This window comes from Eubalaena glacialis, chromosome 8, assembly GCF_028564815.1.
Source record: "Eubalaena glacialis isolate mEubGla1 chromosome 8, mEubGla1.1.hap2.+ XY, whole genome shotgun sequence".
Lineage (NCBI taxonomy): Eukaryota > Metazoa > Chordata > Mammalia > Artiodactyla > Balaenidae > Eubalaena > Eubalaena glacialis.
In genome coordinates this window covers 85,923,928-85,944,465 of record NC_083723.1, presented here as the reverse complement: position 1 = coordinate 85,944,465, position 20,538 = coordinate 85,923,928, and the positions used below count along the sequence as shown (strand labels likewise).

Below are 20,538 nucleotides of genomic sequence, written 5' to 3'. Positions count from 1 at the left end.
GGCTCAGCCTTCGAGAGGAAGAAAAAGTCTCCATCAGGATCCTTGCTCTGGATTCCAGGAAAAGAATCCAGTTCCTTTCGTCTGTGTGACTGTGCTCACAGCCCTCGGCACCATTCCAATGATCAGCCTGAAGGAAGGGCTCTCCAAAGCACCACACCAGGGCCAGGCTTCAGAGGCACTGAGGGTGCCAAACAGAGATCAGAGAACTGCCCAAGAAGTGGCTGAGATACTCAAGACCAGGATATGGTCTCCTGGTGCCCACCAACTTCATCCTTAGGGCCTTCATTAGGGAAAGAATGAAGAGTGACAAAAAATTGTATTCTCACACACAAAACTCTATTCCCCCATCCAAAATCTTTTTGTTTTTCCCTTTACTCTTACAGGAAAGTAGGAATAGGGATTGAATGATCGAGGTTTCTTACAGGAAAGACTGACTGAGGAAGAAAAACAGATGATGGTAGGGACATTTAAGGCCCCTTAGAAGTGGAAGGCGGGGAGAGGCACTTCAAGCTGACCAAAGGGCAAGCATATGTCTTTGATTGGAGGGGGAGAGTCTCAGTTCTTAATATTCCCTTCTGTTGTTTTGGTTTGTCATCTGTACTGATGGGATAAGTCTCTCTCCTTCACAGAGTCCCATCTTTGCTATTGGAAATAAGGGCCATAAAAGAGAGAGGAAAGGGGACTTCCCTGGTGGTCCAGTGGTTAAGACTCCACGCTTCCAACACAGGGAGTCCGGGTTCAATCCCTGGTCAGGGAGCTAGATCCTGCGTGCCATAACTAACAGCCCACATGCCGCAACTAAAGATCCTGAACGTGGCAACGAAGATCCCGTGTGCCACAACTAAGACCCGGTGCAGCCAAATAAATAAATAAATAAATAAATATTTTAAAAAACAGAGAGAGAGGAGAGGATCTGAGTTTGAGAGGGAAGAGGAGTGAGGGGAAATAGAGGAGGCTTGGGAAAGAGATCACAGGGTGCAGTGAGAAACTCATGACTTCTAGTTCTTGAATTTTGATTCATATATTAAAGCAAAAAGAGACTTTGAGTCTTTTAAGTCAGAATTTTGCATATACAACAATAATCAATACACAAATTAAAGCTTTCCGGGGGCTGATTTCAAAACTCCATCTGAGAGCAGTCTCCCTTGTTTCCTGCAGTCCGCTCTGCCTGTGCTCCCAAGAGCTGGACTACAACACTCCAATGCCATGTCTGAGGGAGAATCTAACCCCAGACTTGAAGGATGCTAAATCTCTCCTAGTCCTTGGAATGTCATTACCATTACGGTTGAAAAACGAGGGCGATGAACAGTAGTGGCAGGTTTTTTCAAGTTTACATAAACACTGGCTGCAGGGAGAGGGCTGGAACATTGGAATCAAAGTATCCTTGTCACATCAGTGCTTTAAATCTCTAAGCAACTCCTTGAAGATCATCTGGCCTCTGTGAACACAGAAGCTGATAAAAGGCCCCTCTAAGCTCACTTATCTGCTCCCACAAGCACAGACTGTCCTAAAGTGGCATCCTGGGGAACCCAGCCACACAGTGGTGCCTGGGAGGTGAGTTGGTCCCACAAGACAGAGGCAGGCTTCTGGGACGTTCCTGCAGGTGTACTGGGCTCAGAAAAGACTCCAGACTGTGGTGTTCTTCCAGGTAAATTACAGTTTAATCCCCTCCTAAGCCATATTTGTTACATCTGGTCAAATGAACTCCCAGGGCTACCAAAGGGCTGCAGGCTGCCTGTGGAGAGCAAGGAAAACAAGGGGGAAAGGGTCTGTGTCCTTTGGCTAAAAGATCAGGAATCTATGACTTGAACAAAAGAAAAAGCTGGACCAAAGAGGTCTTCCCCAGGTCTTGCCCACCAGGGCACTCTCTGAAGCACTTTCATTTTTGAAAAGTAAATACTGATGTGAGCCCAGTATCCGCTGAGGGCCTTGCTTGGCCTCTAGCACTGCTCTTGAGCATGATGTTAAATCACGAAGACAAACATTAAAGAGGAGAAAAAGTTCCTTAGCCTCAAATCAGCAAGCAGCCAATGACCAGTAGCCATGTAGACAGTTCAACTGAGTGATTTCAGCCAGCTAATCCAATTTCCCCTCCATTGGAGGCCACTTTAGACAAAAATAACCAATGTAAACTGCCTAGTACAGTGCCAAGCACATCATATTTCATCAAAAAATGTTGGTTCCTATTAAACGCATGCCCTGCGTTTCTTTGTGGGGCTGGCTCTTGAATCACGTAAGCTCAAAGGAAGTCATGACATACAGAGGATATGGGTCAAGATGCAAGGTTTTATTCCCACTACTGAGATGGGAATTGTTAGACCAGTGACTAAAATTAATCTTGAGAAAATTTCTAAAAATAGAAAAAAGTAAACATCATACGCAACTTATTTACAATGGTATGATGTGTGTTATTCTCAATGAAAAAACTAATTTCTTTTTTTTAATTTAATTTTTTTTTATACAGCAGGTTATTAGTTATCTATTTTATACATATTAGTGTATATATGTCAATCCCAATCTCCCAGTTCATCCCACCACCACCCCCCCAGCCCGCTTTCCCCCCATGGTGTCCATACATTTGTTCTCTACATCTGTGTCTCTATTTCTGCCTTGCAAACTGGTTCATCTGTACCATTTTTCTAGATTCCACATGTATGCGTTAATATACGACATTTGTTTTTCTCTTTCTGACTGACTTCACTCTGTATGACAGTCTCTAGGTCCATCCATGTCTCTACAAATAACCCAATTTCGTTCCTTTTTATGGCTGAGTAATATTCCATTGTATATTTGTACCACAACTTCTTTATCCATTCGTCTGTTGATGGGCATTTAGGTTGCCTTCCATGACCTGGTTATTGTAAATAGTGCTGCAATGACCATTGGGGTGCATATGTCTTTTTGAATTATGGTTTTCTCTGGGTATATGCCCAGTAGTGGGATTGTTGGGTCATATGGTAATTCTATTTTTAGTTTCCTAAGGAACCTCCATACTGTTCTCCATAGTGGCTGTATCAATTTACATTCCCACCAACAGTGCAAGAGGCTTCCCTTTTCTCCACACCCTCTCCAGCATTTGTTGTTTGTAGATTTTCTGATGATGCCTATTCTAACCGGTGTGAGGTGATACCTCATTGTAGTTTTGATTTGCATTTCTCTAATAATTAGTGATGCTGAGCACCTTTTCATGTCCCTCTTGGCCATCTGTATGTCTTCATTGGAGAAATGTCTGTTAGGCTTTCTGCCCATTTTTTGATTGGGTTGTTTGTTTTTTTAATATTGAGCTGCAGGAGCTGTTTATATATTTTGGAGATTAATCCTTTGTCCATTGATTCATTTGCAAATATTTTCTCCCATTTTGAGGGTTGTCTTTTCGTCTTGTTTATAGCTTCCTTTGCTGTGCAAAAGCTTTTTTTTTTTTTTTTTTAAAGCACATTGGTTGGGAAGGCTTTTTTTTTTTTTATAAATTTATTTATTTATTTATTTATTATTTTTAGCTGTGTTGGGTCTTTGTTTCTCTGCGAGGGCTTTCTCTAGTTGCGGCGAGCGGGGGCCACTCTTCATTGCGGTGCGCGGGCCTCTCACTATCGTGGCCTCTCTTGTTGCGGAGCACAGGCTCCAGACGCGCAGGCTCAGTAGTTGTGGCTCACGGGCCCAGTTGCTCCGTGGCATGTGGGATCTTCCCAGACCAGGGCTCAAACCCGTGTCCCCTGCATTGGCAGGCAGATTCTCAACCACTGCGCCACCAGGGAAGCCCCCTGTGCAAAAGCTTTTAAGTTTCATTAGGTCCCATTTGTTTATTTTTGTTTTTATTTCCATTACTCTAGGAGGTGGGTCAAAAAAGATCTTGCTGTGATTTATATCAAAGAATGTTCTTCCTATGTTTTCCTCTAAGAGTTTTATAGTGTCTGGTTTTACATTTAGGTGTTTAATCCATTTTGAGTTTACTTTTGTGTATGGTGTTAGGGAGTGTTCTAATTTCATTCTTTTATATGTAGCTTTTACATGTACCAGTTTTCCCAGTACTACTTATTGAAGACACTGTCTTTTCTCCATTGTATATCCTTGCCTCCTTTGTCATAGATTAGTTGACCATAGATGTGTGGGTTTACCTCTGGGCTTTCTATCCTATTGATTTATATTTTCATTTTTGTGCCAGTGCCATATTGTCTTGATTACTGTAGTTTTGTAGTTTAGTCTGAAGTCAGGGAGTCTGATTCCTCCAGCTCCATTTTTTTCCCTCAAGATTGCTTTGGCTATTCAGGGTCTTTTGTGCCTCCATACAAATTTTAAGATTTTTTGTTTTAGTTCTGTAAAAAAATGCTATGGGTAATTTGATAGGGAATGCATTGAATCTGTAGATTGCTTTGGATAGTACACTCATTTTCACAATATTAATTCTTCCAATCTAAGAACATGGTATATTTCTCGATCTGTTTGTGTCGTCTTTGATTTCTTTCATCAGTGCCTTATAGTTTTCTGAGTACAGGTCTTTTACCTCCTTAGGTAGGTTTATTCCTAGGTGTTTTATTCTTTTTGTTGCAATGGTGAATGGGATTGTTTCCTTAATTTCTCTTTCTGATCTTTCATTGTTAGTGTATAGGAATGCAAGACATTTCTGTGCATTAATTTTGTATCCTGCAATTTTACCAAATTCATTGATTAGCTCTAGTAGTTTTCTGGTGGCATCTTTAGGATTCTCTATGTATAGTATCATGTCATCTGCAAACAGCAACAGTTTTACTTCTTTTCCAATTTGGATTCCTTTTATTTCTTTTTCTTCTCTGATTGCTGTGGCTAGGACTTCCAAAACTATGCTGAATAATAGTGGCGAGAGTGGACATCCTTGTCTTGTTCCTGATCTTAGAGGAAATGCTTTCCATTTTTCACCATTGAGAATGATGTTTGCTGTGGGTTTGTCATATATGGCCTTTATTATGTTGAGGTAGGGTCCCTCTATGCCCACTTTCTGGAGGGTTTTTATCATAAATGGGTGTTGAATTTTGTCAAAAGCTTTTTCTGCATCTATTGAGATGATCATATGGTTTTTATTCTTCAATTTGTTAATATGGTGTTTCACATTGATTGATTTGCATATATTGAAGAATCCTTGCATCCCTGGGATAAATCCCACTTGATCATGGTGTATGATCCTTTTAATGTGTTGTTGGATTCTGTTTGCTAGTATTTTGTTGAGGATTTTTGCATCTATATTCATCATTGGTATTGGTCTGTAATTTTCTTTTTTTGTAGTATCTCTGTCTGGTTTTGGTATCAGGGTGATGGTGGCCTCATAGAATGAGTTGGGGAGTGTTCCTTCCTCTCCAGTTTTTTGGAAGAGTTTGAGAAGGATGGTTGTTAGCTCTTCTCTAAATGTTTGATAGAATTCACCTGTGAAACCATCTGGTCCTGGACTTTTGTTTGTTGGAAGATTTTTAATCACAGTTTCAATGTCATTACTTGTGATTGGTCTGTTCATATTTTCTATTTCGCCCTGGTTCAGTCTCAGAAGGTTATACCTTTCTAAGAAATTGTCCATTTCTTCCAGGTTGTCCATTTATTGGCATAGAGGTGCTTGTAGTAGTCTCTTAGGATGCTTTGTATTCCTGTGGTGTTTGTTGTAACTTCTCCTTTTTCATTTGTAGTTTTATTGATTTGAGTCCTCTCCCTCTTTTTCTTGAAGAGTCTGGCTAAAGGTTTATCAATTTTGTTTATCTTCTCAAAGAACCAGCTTTTAGTTTTATTGATCTTTGCTATTGTTTTCTTTGTTTCTATTTCATTTATTTCTGCTCTGATCTTTATGATTTCTTTCCTTCTACTAACTTTGGGTTTTACTTGTTCTTCTTTCTCTGGTTCCTTTAGGTGTAAGGTTACATTGTTTATTTGGGATTTTTCTTGTTTTTGAGGTAGGATTGTATTGCTATAAACTTCCCTCTTAGAACTGCTTTTTGCTGCATCCCATAGGTTTTGGATCATCGTGTTTTCATTGTCATTTGTCTCTAGGTATTTTTTGATTTCCTCTTTGATTTCTTCTGTGATCTCTTGGTTATTTAGTAACGTATTGTTTAGCCTCCATGTGTTTGTGTGTTTTACGTTTTTTTTCCCTGTAATTGATTTCTAATCTCATAGTCTTGTGGTCAGAAAAGATGCTTGATATGATTTCAATATTCTTAAGTTTACCGAGGCTTGATTTGTAACCCAAGATGTGATCTCTCCTGGAGAATGTTCCATGTGCACTTGAGAAGAAAGTGTAATCTGCTGTTTTTGGATAGAATGTCATATTAATATCAGTTCAATCTATCTGGCCTATTGTGTCATTTAAAGCTAGTGTTTCCTTATTAACTTTCTGTCTGGATGATCTGTCCATTGTTGTAAGTGAGGTGTTAAAGTCCCCTACTATTATTGTGTTACTGTCGATTTCCTCTTTTATAGCTGTTAGCAGTTGCCTTATGTATTCAGGTGCTCCTATGTTGGGTGCATTTATATTTATAATTGTTATATCTTCTTCTTGGATTGATCTCTTTATCATTATGTAGTGTCCTTCCTTGTCTCTTGTAACAGTCTTTATTTTAAGTCTATTTTATCTGATATGAGTATTGCTACTCCAGCTTTCTTTTGATTTCCATTTGCATGGAATATCTTTTTCTATCCCCTCACTTTCAGTCTGTATGTGTCCCTAGGTCTGAAGTGGGTCTCTTGTAGACAGCTTATATATGGTTCTTGTTTTTGTATCCATTCAGCAAGCCTGTGTCTTTTGGTTGAAGCATTTAATCCATTCACATTTAAGGTAATTATCGATATGTATGTTCCTATTACCATTTTCTTAATTGTTTTGGGTTTGCTTTTGTAGGTCCTTTTCTTCTCTTGTGTTTCCCACTTACAGAAGTTCCTTTAGCATTTGTTGTAGAGCTGGTTTGGTGGTACTGAATTCTCTTAGCTTTTGCTTGCCTGTAAAGCTTTTGATTTCTCCGTCGAACCTGAATGAGATCCTTGCTGGGTAGAGCAGTCTTGGTTGTAGGTTCTTCCCTTTCATCACTTTAAATATATCATGCTACTCCCTTCTAGCTTGTAGAGTTTCTGCTGAGAAATCAGCTGTTAACCTTATGGGAGTTCCCTTGTATGTTATTTGTCGTTTTTCCCTTGTTGCTTTTAATAATTTTTCTTTCTCTTTAATTTTTGTCAATTTGATGACTATGTGTCTTGGCATGTTTCTCCTTGGTTTTATCCTGTATGGGACTCTCTGCACTTCCTGGACTTGGGTGGCTATTTCCTTTCCCATGTTAGGGAAGTTTTCGACTATAATCTCTTCAAATATTTTCTCAGGTCCTTTCTCTCTCTCTTCTTTCTGGGACCCCTAAAATGAGAATGTTGTTGCGTTTAATGTTGTCCCAGAAGTCTCTTAGGCTGTCTTCATTTCGTTTCATTCTTTTTTCTTTATTCTGTTCCACAGCAGTGAATTCCACCATTCTGTCTTCCAGGTCACTTATCCGTTCTTCTGCCTCAGTTATTCTGCTATTGATTCCTTCTAGTGTATTTCTCATTTCAGTTACTGTATTGCTCATCTCTGTTTGTTTGTTCTTTAATTCTTCTAGGTCTTTTTTAAACATTTCTCGCATCTTCTCGAACTTTGCCTCCATTCTTTTTCCGAGGTCCTGGATCATCTTCACTATCATTATTCTGAATTCTTTTTCTGGAAGGTTGCCTATCTCCACTTCATTTAGTTGTTTTTCTGGGGTTTTAGCCTGTTCCTTCATCTGGTACACAGTCCTCTTCGTTTTTATTTTGTCTATTTTTCTGTGAATGTGGTTTTCGTTCCACAGGCTGCAGGATTGTAGTTCTTCTTGCTTCTGCTGTCTGCCCTCTGGTCTCATCTTTGTACATTTCTTGACCAAATCCAGAATCAGCCATTACTCAAAGAGCTTTGATTCCTGTCGAAGATCATCTGCAAATCCAAATGATAACTATAACGTGAGGTTAAGAGCTCAGGCTCTGGATTTGAATGCCAGGTCTACCATTTACTTGCTGTGTGATCTTGGGCAAGTGACTTCACCTCTCTGAGCCTGGTTTCTCATGTAGGACTTGACAAAACTGTAGCTGGTGTGATGAGCAGCAGTCAGAAGCACAGGCTTTGAGGACAGACAGATCTGGGGCCCTGCGCTCTGGTTTCTTTCCAGATCTCTGAGAAATTCCTCAGGTCAAAGAGCAATCAGGGCAGCACCGCCTGCTGGCGAGAAAACCCATGTGCGAGGATGCCCTGCGAGACGGCGCCATGGCATGCTATTGCACATGTGCACCACCCAGGGTCCACCCGCGCCTGTGACTAGTTTCTGATGACACTAGCAAAGCAGAATAAAGATGACATTAGGTTTGTCCAGGAATCGGAGATTATAAATTGACAGATTCCATTTTTGCATAGTGGTACCTACTCTTGACTTTGAGTCTGGAACGACGTAAGGAGCCTTACTTTGACCATCTTCTCACCTACTTTAAGAATTACACCAAACCATATCGATCATGTGGATTGCAAATACTCTTAAGCAAAGCAATCATTCTCATTTCACCTGATAAACTAATAAAAAAAGCAATGATCATAAAAACAATTTTGAACTGATTTGTCTAGTCAAAGTGGGCAAGCACTGACTCATTTGCTCACCAACTGATTTATTCATTTAGTATGTTCCAGGAACTGTTTCAACTCTTGAACAGGGATGAACAAGACCCAGTCTCTAACCCACTGTCCCCCACAACCATAAACACACACAGGCATACACATATAGGATCCTATAGTCAAAGGGGGAGACACTCATATAAAGGAAGATTCACAATACCAATCTGATAAATAGCAGAGACCTGCCAAAATGATCCAAGATCACAGGAGAACGGACTGTCAACCCATTCAATTAAAGAAGTCTTTGCAGAAGAGGTAAGCTTTCCATTGGTCCTTAAAGCAGCCAATCTGGTTTGCATGTCTAAACACCCACCCAATTAGCCAACCAAGCAGACAAGAACATTACATACAGAGAGAAACTCACCTATTAGTGTCATGAGAATATGATGACAAAAAGAGAGAAAGTAAATGAGAGGAAGGAAAATCAGGGAAAAATGTACTGTTATTTTAAAAGTACCTTTTAAAGTGCGCTAATGGCTGCCACTTCCTTGGAGATTCATCAAAAAGGAAAGAAGAATTTACTGATGGATAGAGGAATGGATAGATCTGAGATAAAGCAAACAGAGTTAACTGTAATTGTCCAAACTAAGTGAGTATACGGGTGTTTCCTGTACAATTCTTTCAACTTTTCTGTATGTTAAATTTTCTCATAATATAATGTTGAGGAAATAGTACCTTACATAAAGTTTTCCTGAATGATATGCGCAGTTTTAGATTTTATTTATCTTTCATTAATTGTCCATTGCCATTTTAAGTAGCCCAGGAAAAAACATTTTCAAAGGGCTTTATTCTAGTTTTTTCTCCTATTATCCCCTAGAGATTATTTCGGAGCACAGGGGCTAACTGATCTCTAGGGATCCATGAATCCTAGGATAAAATTCCTGCTTGAGGGATTTCATTTAGAAACTAAAAGATAATTTAAACTAGCATCTACATACTGGTGACGGATTACATTTGATTAGCCTGTAGAACCTTAACCGTGGATCAAAAATAGGTGAAGACTTCCATTTTAATATGGCAGGCTAAGTACACACATGTACCTCCTCTCTCTGCCAAAGTTTATTTGAAATGACACAAAATATGTAATTGAAAAATAAATTTATAACAACCTGGGGAACAGGAAATGATATCACCAGTAGACCATACGTTTGGGAGAATTTCTAGAAGTTAGAAAACTAATAAGATCAGATTGATAGAGAAACCAGAGTAGAATAAACTATACACAAAACAGGAAGGGGAAAAGGCTGCTGAGGAGAAGAGAGTTGTTCACCCCAAGAGTTTTAGAATCTTCAAATGCAGAGAATACAAATCAGAACTGGAGGAGATCCTGGCCATGGGGCAATGCTCAGGACAATTAAGGGACTGCTTGATGAGCAGCTTGGTCTGTAGTCCCCATCCACTCCTGCATATGTACAGGGAGGCTGGCCATGGTGCTTGTCTCCAGGACAAAGCCTTGAGAATACTTTCCATGGTGGGAAGTCTGCCTTTAGGGGCTGTGGGAAGAGGGTGTCCTAACAGTTTTTGAGTTTGGAAAGAGAGAAAAGTAGAACAGAGCTCCGGGAAATTCTCATCCTAGATAATGATCATGCAGGGAAGGTAAGTAGGAAAAAAAGAGTTTTTCTAGGAATGAAAACACTAAAGTATTCTAGTATCAAGGTAAAAATCTTCCTTATTTTGATAACTGTGTGGAACCCCAACTTGCCTCCCTCATCTACTCTAAAAAGAAACATGCCTGTCAGCAGGCCCATCTACTCCTCATTCCTTCCAATCAGGGAAGAAACCTATTATGAAAACAGATATGCACAAAAAAGGAAATCCATGCCAACCTGAAACACTCAACATCCAAGTGTTTCATTTATAAATTTAAATGAGCAATGAAAGATCACCAAACATCTGAGAAAAACCAAGGGTAGCAAAGAAAGAGCCAAGATGAACAGGCAGAAAGAACAATTCTGAAGAAAACTAAAGATATAATATTTGAAAGCAAAATTTAAAAATTCTAATTAGCAACCTCCAAAATTTTCAGGAGGATGTTTTGTTCCTGAAGAACAAGGTACTGTAAGGTGCTATTTTTAAAGAAGAAATCAAAGATTAAGGAAACAACTGCTCAGAAGAAATGCTTGAAATTGAAGTAATTAAAATGGACCACCCAAAGGCCAAATGAGAGATATGGAATACAAAGCAAAGAAATTTTCCATAAAATAGAACAATAAACAAAGAAATAAAAATATGACAAAGAAAGACTTAGAGGATATATTTAGAAGATCCGTTTAATATAAAAGGAAGAAAGAGATAACAGACTGGAGAAGGGGAAACAATAAAAGAAACAATACAGGATAATTGAGATAAATAAAGACTTGGGACTTCACTATTGACTGCTGAGCAAAAATCTTGAAAAAATATGTTTATCTAGACATATCCCCCCAAATTTCTTAACTCATTCTGAAAATAAAGGAATGAATTATTTACGAAGGAACCACCTTTTGAACACTGTCCAACTTTATTTCTTCAACACAGGATGCTAGAAGATAATGACATTGCCACTTAATGTGTATGGTAAAATAAATGTACCTTCAATTTTCAAAAAAAAAATGCAAGGAAATTCTTCAGCAAAACAAACAAAATGAACAAAGAGGAAGATTTGAGATAAAAGGGTTGGTGATAAGCAAAGATAACTGAAAAACAAAGGCTAAAGGATTGTAATACGGTTGTGAACTTGAGGCAATCGTTAGGAAATATTGAGGCAAAATATGAAATCCAAAGTAAACAGTCAAACTAAAATTAAATATGATTTTAACTAAACAAAAATTTGTGGTGGTAAAGAGGAAAAGCAAAATAAACTTAAATATATTATTCCATATGTACAGTATAGTCCATATGTACAGTATAGTCATATTTGTACAGAAAATCACACTTATTTATGCATCAATAAATCTGAAAGTGTAATATTCATTAAGAACTTTTCCAGGGGTTGTAATGGACTTTCACTTTTACTGTTTAGACTTCCATGCTACTGTAACTTTATAACAATTTGTGTTGCTTTTATAATTTAAGAAATTAATACATTTCCACAGATGTTCATAAAAGTTTAAGAACAGTCATTAGAGTAATAAAATAGTGCTCACCGAAGAAGATATACAGATGACAAAAAAAACATATGAAAAAATAATCCATATCATATGTCATTAGGGAAATACAAATTAAAACAATAATGAGATACCAATACACACCTATTAGATGGCCAAAATCCAAAACACTGACAACACCAAATGTTGGCAAAGATGTGGAGTATCAGGAACTCTCCTTCATTGCTGATAGGAATGCAAAATGGCACAGCCACTTTGGAAGACAGTCTGGCAGTTTCTTACAAAACTAGGCATACTCCTAAATGATTCAGCAGTTGTGCTTATTGGTATCTAAGCAGATGATGAAAACTGTTCACACAAAAACCCACATAAGAATATACAGCAGCTTTATTCATAATTGCCTAAATGTGGAAAAAACCAAGATGTCCTTCAGTAGGTGAATGGATGAATAAACTGTGGTACATCCAGACAATGGATTATTATTCAGTGCTAAGAAGAAATGAACTATCAAGTCATGAAAAGACATGGAGGAAGCTTAAATGCATATTACTAAGTAAAAGAAGCCAATCTGAAAAGGCTGCATACTGAATGATCTCAACTATATAACATTCTGGAAAAGGCAAAACTATGGAAACAGTACAAAGATCAGTGGTTGGCAGGGGTTAGGAGCAAGAAGAAAACAAAATTGAAATGATAGCTCTTCCCTCCGCCGTCACTGAACTGCCGCAGAGCCCGAGGGGAGGGCGGGCTCACTGAGGCTGCCGGCTCCGGAGGGGCCCCAGCAGGCGAAGCTGTGACAGTCCTGGGGACCGCGGGCCGGATCACTCATCCTGGGGTAAGCCAGCTGCCATGTCATGAGGACACTCAAGCAGCCCTAAGGAGAGATCCATGTGGCAAGGAACTGAGGCCTCCTAGCTACAGCCACATGACCAGGTGTCAGGGCTGTGCCTCTGAGGTCGGAGAGCCAAGTTCAGGACACTGGTCCACAAGAGACCTCCCAGCTCTACGTAATATCAAATGGCAAAAATCTCCCACAGATCTCCATCTCAACGCCAAGACCCAGCTCCACTCAACGACGAGCAAGCTACAGCGCTGGACACCCTATGCCAAACAACTAGCAAGACAGAAACACAACCCCATCCATTAGCACAGAGGCTGCCTAAAATCATAATAAGGCCACAGACACCCCAAAACACACCACCAGATGTGGACCTGCCCACCAGAAAGGGAAGGTCCAGCCTCATCCACCAGAACACAGGCACTAGTCCCCTGCACCAGGAAGCCTACACAACCCACTGAACCAACCTTAGCCACTGGGGACAGACACCAAAAACAACAGGAACTACGAACCTGCAGCCTGTGAAAAGGAGACCCCAAACACAGTAAGTTAAGCAAAATGAGAAGACAGAGAAACACACAGCGGATTAAGGAGCAAGGTAAAAACACACCAGACCTAACAAATGAAGAGGAAATAGGCAGTCTGCCTGCAAAAGAATTCAGATTAATGATAGTAATGATATCCAGAATCTTGGAAATAGAATGGAGAAAACACAAGAAACGTTTAACAAGGACCTAGAAGAACTAAACAGCAAACAAACAGTGATGAACAACACAATAAATGAAATTAAAAATTCTCTAGAAGGGATCAATAGCAGAATAACTGAGGCAGAAGAATGGATAAGTGACCTGGAAGATAAAATAGTGGAAATAACTACTGCAGAGCAGAATAAAGAAAAAAGAATGAAAAGAATTGAGGACAGTCTCAGAGACCTCTGGGACAACATTAAACACACCAACATTCAAATTATAGGGGTCCCAGAAGAAGAAGAGAAAAGGAAAGGGACTGAGAAAATATTTGAAGAGATTATAGTTGAAAACTTCCCTAATATGGGAAAGGAAATAGTTAATCAAGTCCAGAAAGCACAGAGATTCCCATACAGGATAACTCAAAGGAGAAACACGCCAAGACACATATTAATCAAACTATCAAAAATTAAATACAAAGAAAAAATTTAAAAGCAGCAAGGGAAAAACAACAAATAACACACAAGGGAATCCCCATAAAGTTAACAGCTGATCTTTCAGCAGAAACTCTGCAAGCCAGAAGGGAGTAGCAGGACATATTTAAAGTGATGAAGGAGAAAAATCTACAACCAAGATTACTCTACCCAGCAAGGACCTCATTCACATTTGATGGAGAAATTAAAACCTTTACAGACAAACAAAAGCTAAGAGAATTCAGTACCACCAAACCAGCATTACAACAAATGCTAAAGGAACTTCTCTAGGCAGGAAACACAAGAGAAGGAAAAGACCTACAATAACAAACCCAAAACAATTAAGAAAATGGGAATAGGAACATACATATTGATAATTACCTTAAATGTAAATGGATTAAATGCTCCAAACAAAAGACATAGACTGGCTGAATAGATACAAAAACAAGACCTGTATATATGCTGTCTACAAGAGACCCACTTCAGACCTAGAGACACATACAGACTGAAAGTGAGGGGATGGAAAAAGATATTCCATGCAAATGGAAATCAAAAGAAGGCTGGAGGAGCAATTCTCATATCAGACAAAATAGACATTAAAACAAAGACTATGGGGGCTTCCCTGGTGGCGCAGTGGTTGAGAATCTGCCTGCCAATGCAGGGGACACGGGTTCGAGCCCTGGTCTGGGAAGATCCCACATGCCGCGGAGCAACTGGGCCCATGAGCCACAATTACTGAGCCTGCGCATCTGGAGCCTATGCTCTGCAACAAGAGAGGCCACGATAATGAGAGGCCCGCGCACCGCCATGAAGAGTGGCCCCCACTTGCCGCAACTAGAGAAAGCCCTCGCAGAGAAACGAAGACCCAACACAGCCATAAATAAAATAAAATAAATAAATAAATAAAATTAAAAAACAACAACAACAACAAAAAACAAAACTCAGAGAAGGCAAGAATCTGTTCATCTTGCAAATGAACACCAAGGCTCGCTCAAGTTTAAAAAAACAAACAAACAAACAAAGACTATTACAAGAGACAAAGAAGGACACTACATAATGATCAAAGAATCAATCCAAGAAGAAGATATAACAATTGTAAATATTTATGCACCCAACATAGGAGCACCTCAATACATAAGGCAAATACTAACAGCCATAAAAGGGGAAATCGACAGTAACACAGTCATAGCAGGGGACTTTAACACCCCACTTTCACCAATGGACAGATCATCCAAAATGAAAATAAATAAGGAAACACAAGCTTTAAATGATACATTAAACAAGATGGACTTAACTGATATTTGTAGGACATTCCATCCAAAAACAACAGAATACACGATCTTCTCAAGTGCTCATGGAACATTCTCCAGGATAGATCATATCTTGGGTCACAAATCAAGCCTTGGTAAATTTAAGAAAACTGAAATCGTATCAAGTATCTTTTCCTACCACAACGCTATGAGACTAGATATCAATTACAGGAAAAAATCTGTAAAAAATGCAAACACATGGAGGCTAAACAATACAGTACTTAATAAGAGATCACTGAAGAAATCAAAGAGGAAAATCAAAAAATACCTAGAAACAAATGACAACGAAAACGCGACGGCCCGAAACCTATGGGATGCAGCAAAAGCAGTTCTAAGAGGGAAGTTTATAAGCAATACAATCCTACCTCAAGAAACAAGAAATATCTCAAATAAACAACCTAACCTTACACCTAAAGCAATTAGAGAAAGAAGAACAAAAAACCCCCAAAGTTAGCAGAGGAAAGAAATCATAAAGATCAGATCAAAAATAAATGAAAAAGAAATGAAGGAAACTACAGCAAAGATCAATAAAACTAAAAGCTGGTTCTTTGAGAAGATAAATAAAATTGATAAACCATTAGCCAGACTCATCAAGAAAAAAAGGAAGAAGACTCAAATCAATAGAATTAGAAATGAAAAAGGAGAAGTAACAACTGACACTGCAGAAATACAAAGGATCATGAGAGATTACTACAAGCAATTATATGCCAACAAAATGGACAACCTGGAAGAAATGGACAAATTCTTAGAAATGCAAAACCTTCTGAGATGGAACCAGGAAGAAATAGAAAATATGAACAGACCAATCACAAGCACTGAAATTGAAACTGTGATTAAAAATCATCCAACAATCAAAAGCCCAGGACCAGATGGCTTCACAGGCGAATTCTATCAAACATTTAGAGAAGAGCTAACACCTATCTTTCTCAAACTCTTCCAAAATATAGCACAGGGAGGAACACTCCCAAACTCATTCTACGAGGCCATCACCCTATACCAAAACCAGACAAAGATGTCACAAAGAAAGAAAAGTATAGGCCAATATCACTGATGAACATAGATGGAAAATCCTCAACAAAATACTAGCAAACAGAATCCAACAGCACATTAAAAGGATCATACACCATGATCAAGTGGGGTTTACCCCAGGAATGCAAGGATTCTTCAATATACGCAAATCAATCAATGGGATACACCAGATTAACAAAGTGAAGGAGAAAAACCATATGATCATCTCAATAGATGCAGAAAAAGCTTTCGACAATTTCAACACCCATTTATGATAAAAACCCTGCAGAAAGTAGGCATAGAGGGAACTTTCCTCAACATAATAAAGGCCATATATGACAAACCCACAGCCAACATCGTCTTCAATGGTGAAAAACTGAAACCATTTCCTCTAAGATCAGGAACAAGACAAGGTTGCCCACTCTCACCACTATTATTCAACATAGTTTTGGAAGTGTTAGCCACAGCAATCAGAGAAGAAAAAGAAATAAAAGGAATCCAAATTGGAAAAGAAGAAGTAAAGCTGTCACTGTTTGCAGATGCCATGATACTATACATAGAGAATCCTAAAGATGCTACCAGAAAACTACTAGAACTAATCAAGGAATTTGGCAAAGTAGCAGGATACAAAATTAATGCACAGAAATCTCTTACATTCCTATACACTAATGATGAAAAATCTGAAAGAGAAATGAAGGAAACACTTCCATTTACCATTGCAACAAAAAGAATAAAATACCTAGGAATAAACCTACCTAAGGAGACAAAAGACCTGTATGCAGAAAACTATAAGACACTGATGAAAGAAATGAAAGGTGATACAAACAGATGGAGAGACATACCATGTTCTTGGATTGGAAGAATCAACATTGTGAAAATGACTATACTACCCAAAGCAATCTACAGATTCAATGCAATCCCTATCAAACTACCACTGGCATTTTTCACAGAACTAGAACAAAAAATTTCTCAATTTGTATGGAAACACAAAAGATCCCGAATAGCCAAAGCAATCTTGAGAAAGAAAAATGGAGCTGGAGGAATCAGGCTCCCTGACTTCAGACTATATTACAAAGCTACAGTAATCAAGACAGTATGGTACTGGCACAAAAACAGAAATATAGATCAATGGAACATGATAGAAAGCCCAGAGGTAAACCCACACACATATGTCACCTTATCTTTGATAAAGGAGGCAGGAATATACAGTGGAGAAAAGACAGCCTCTTCAATAAGTGGTGCTGGGAAAACTGGACAGCTACATGTAAAAGAATGAAATTAGAACACTCCCTAACACCATACACAAAAGTAAACTCAAAATGGATTAAAGACCTAAACATAAGGCCAGACACTGTAAAACTCTTAGAGGAAAACATAGGCAGAACATTTCATGACATAAATCACAGCAAGATCCTTTTTGACCCACCTACTAGAGAAATGGAAATAAAAACAAAAATAAACAAATGGGACCTAATGAAACTTAAAAGCTTTTGCACAGCAAAGGAAACCATAAACAAGACCAAAAGACAACCCTCAGAATGGGAGAAAATATTGGCAAATGAAGCAACTGAGAAAGGATTAATCTCCAAAATTTACAAGCAGCTCATGCAGCTCAATATTAAAAATACAAACAACCCAATCCAAAAATGGGCAGAAGACCTAAATAGACATTTCTCCAAAGAAGATATACAGATTGCCAACAAACACATGAAAGAATGCTCAACATCATTAATCATTAGAGAAATGCAAATCAAAACTACAATGAGGAGTGAATGGGTCGGTGTCTCTGCGGTGCGGTGGAGTTAACGTCGAGAATCTGAGCGCGGCGAGCTGCAGCAGCAGGGGAAGGGGTGAGGAGAGAGGTAGGGGCAAGGTACCTGGATGGAAGTGCGTGTGAAGAGGGAAGCTGGGGAGCGGCATGGAGAGGACTACTGGGGAGGGGAGAGCAGGGCCTAAGGAAACCGGGGGCCTGGGTCTCCGCCCAGGCTGTCAGCTGGAACAGCTTCTTCGGCGGAACTCAGTTCTTATAAACCAGGTTCCGAGCCGGTCTCAATATTCCGTTGGGCCGCTTCGACGCTCCCGAGGATTCTGCGTAGATACGGAGAGCCGGGTCTGCTGCCTGGGCCTCCGGAGGATAACCAACACTAGATCTGCGCTGTCCAGTACGACAGCCAATAGCCCCATTTGGCAATCCGAAGACTATACCAAAAAGTAACCTCATTAATAATCTTTATAATGACTACATGTTGAAATGATCATCTTTTGGATGTATTGGGTAAATAACATATTGTTAAATAGACAGGAAGAAAATCATGGAGGCAGATATAATAGCAGATCTTCGATGCAAGCTCAAAGAAGTTGAAGAAGAGCGACTAAAAGCTGCACAGTATGGTTTACAACTAGTGGAGAGCCAGAACGAATTGCAGAATCAATTGGATAAATGTCGTAATGAAATGATGACCATGACTGAGAATTATGAACAAGAAAAATATACTCTTCAGAGAGAAGTTGAGCTCAAGAGTCGAATGTTAGAAAGTCTGAGCTCTGAATGTGAAGCTATTAAACAACAACAAAAAATGCACCTGGAGAAATTAGAAGAACAGCTGAGCAGAAGCCATGGGCAGGAAGTGAATCAACTAAAAAATAAGTTAGAAAAACTGAAAGCCGAATTAGATGAAGCTAGGCTTAGTGAAAAGCAGCTGAAGCACAAAGTGGATCATCAGAACTCCTTTCTTGCAAATCAGAGGAAATGCGAATAATGTCTGAACGTGTACACGAAAGCATCTCTTCAGAGATGCTGGCTCTTCAAATTGAGCTAACTGAAATGGAAAGTATGAAGACCACCCTCAAAGAAGAAGTGAACGAACTACAGTACAGACAAGAACAGCTAGAACTTCTTAATACTAATTTAATGCGCCAGGTAGACCGGCTTAAAGAAGAAAAAGAAGAGTGACAGAAAGAAGCAGTTTCTTACTATAATGCCTTAGAGAAAGCTCGTGTAGCAAATCAAGATCTTCAGGTGCAGCTAGACCAGGCACTCCAGCAAGCCTTGGACCCTAACAGTAAAGGCAACTCTTTGTTTGCAGAGGTGGAAGATCGAAGGGCAGCAATGGAACGTCAGCTTATCAGCATGAAAGTCAAGTATCAGTCACTAAAGAAGCAAAATGCATTTAATAGAGAACAGATGCAAAGAATGAAGTTACAAATCGCCACACTGCTACAAATGAAAGGGTCTCAAGCTGAATTTGAACAGCAGGAACGGTTACTTGCCATGCTGGAGCAAAAGAATGGTGAAATTAAACATCTCTTAGGTGAAATTAGGAATCTGGAGAAATTTAAGAGTTTATATGAAAGTATGGAATCTAAGCCTTCAGCCAACTCTGTTGCTCTGGAAGATGACACCTATTACACAGATTTACTTCAAATAAAGCTTGAAAACTTAAACAAAGAAAATGAAAGCACTAAAGGTGAATTGTCTATCCAGCGAATGAAAGCATTATTTGAGAGCCAGCAGGCTCTGGATATTGAGCGAAAACTTTTTTTGAATGAAAGGTGCCTCCAGCTTTCCCAAAGTGAAAATATGAAACTGAGAGCTAAACTAGATGAGTTAAAACTGAAGTATGAACCTGAAGAGAAAATTGAAGTGCCTGTACTCAAAAAGAGGCGTGAGGTACTTCCTGTGGATATAACCACCCCTAATGATGTATGTACCACCAGTGCTGTTGAGGAAGAAGTTTATAGATTACCACCTCAGAACGAGGAGGTACAGTCCTGTCCTAACAATTTAGAAGATAACTTGCAGTTGGAAAAGACAGTTTCTGTAAGCACATCAGGAGTCATTCTGTCTCCTTACAAAAATCTGTCCGTGGGTATTCAGCCAAGGAAGGAAAAGAAATGTGTGAAACTTATAGGAGTTCCAGCTGAGTCGGAAGCCTTAAGTGAAAGAAGTGGAAACACCCCTAACTCTCCCAGGTTAGCTGCTGAATCAAGGCTTCAAACAGAAGTTAAAGAAGGTAAAGAAACTGCAAGCAAATTGGAAAAGGCAACCTGTAAGAAATCACACCCTATTGTATACGTGTCCTCCAAATCAACTCCAGAGACCCAGTGCCCTCAGCAGTAAAGACTTAATGAGAGTAAGGTACCACTTGCCCAAAAGATTGCTCTGGAGGTTAGTTAAGATTGTCTTTATCTGAAGTATACCATCCTGTAGGTTATTTCCTTCTACTCGTTGTGCCAGGAACTGGCATTTTCATGCTCCTTTGACCAAACATTCAAAATGTGTTTGTGATTCTAGCCAGGAGAGTTCCTTAAGTGATGAACTATGAATCACAGTGAATAAACCATTAGCTGAAGGAAAGTGTTTTTACAAATTTATTGGTTACATTGTATATAGATTTTTAAAGTACCATCAGAGCCATATATATTTGAAAAGAGAACACATTAACTATTATATTTTCCTATGTACATTT

General features: G+C 39.1%; 1 protein-coding gene across 1 annotated transcript; it reads left to right on the top strand.

The window, feature by feature from the left end:
* The first annotated feature begins 18,381 nt into the window (after positions 1–18,381).
* On the top strand, positions 18,382–20,268 carry LOC133096348 (protein Spindly-like). The gene is given in 2 exon segments (XM_061197912.1): positions 18,382–18,787; positions 18,790–20,268. Coding segments are annotated over 2 exon segments (1,806 nt in total). The 3' UTR covers positions 20,190–20,268.
* Positions 20,269–20,538: the final 270 nt, after the last annotated feature.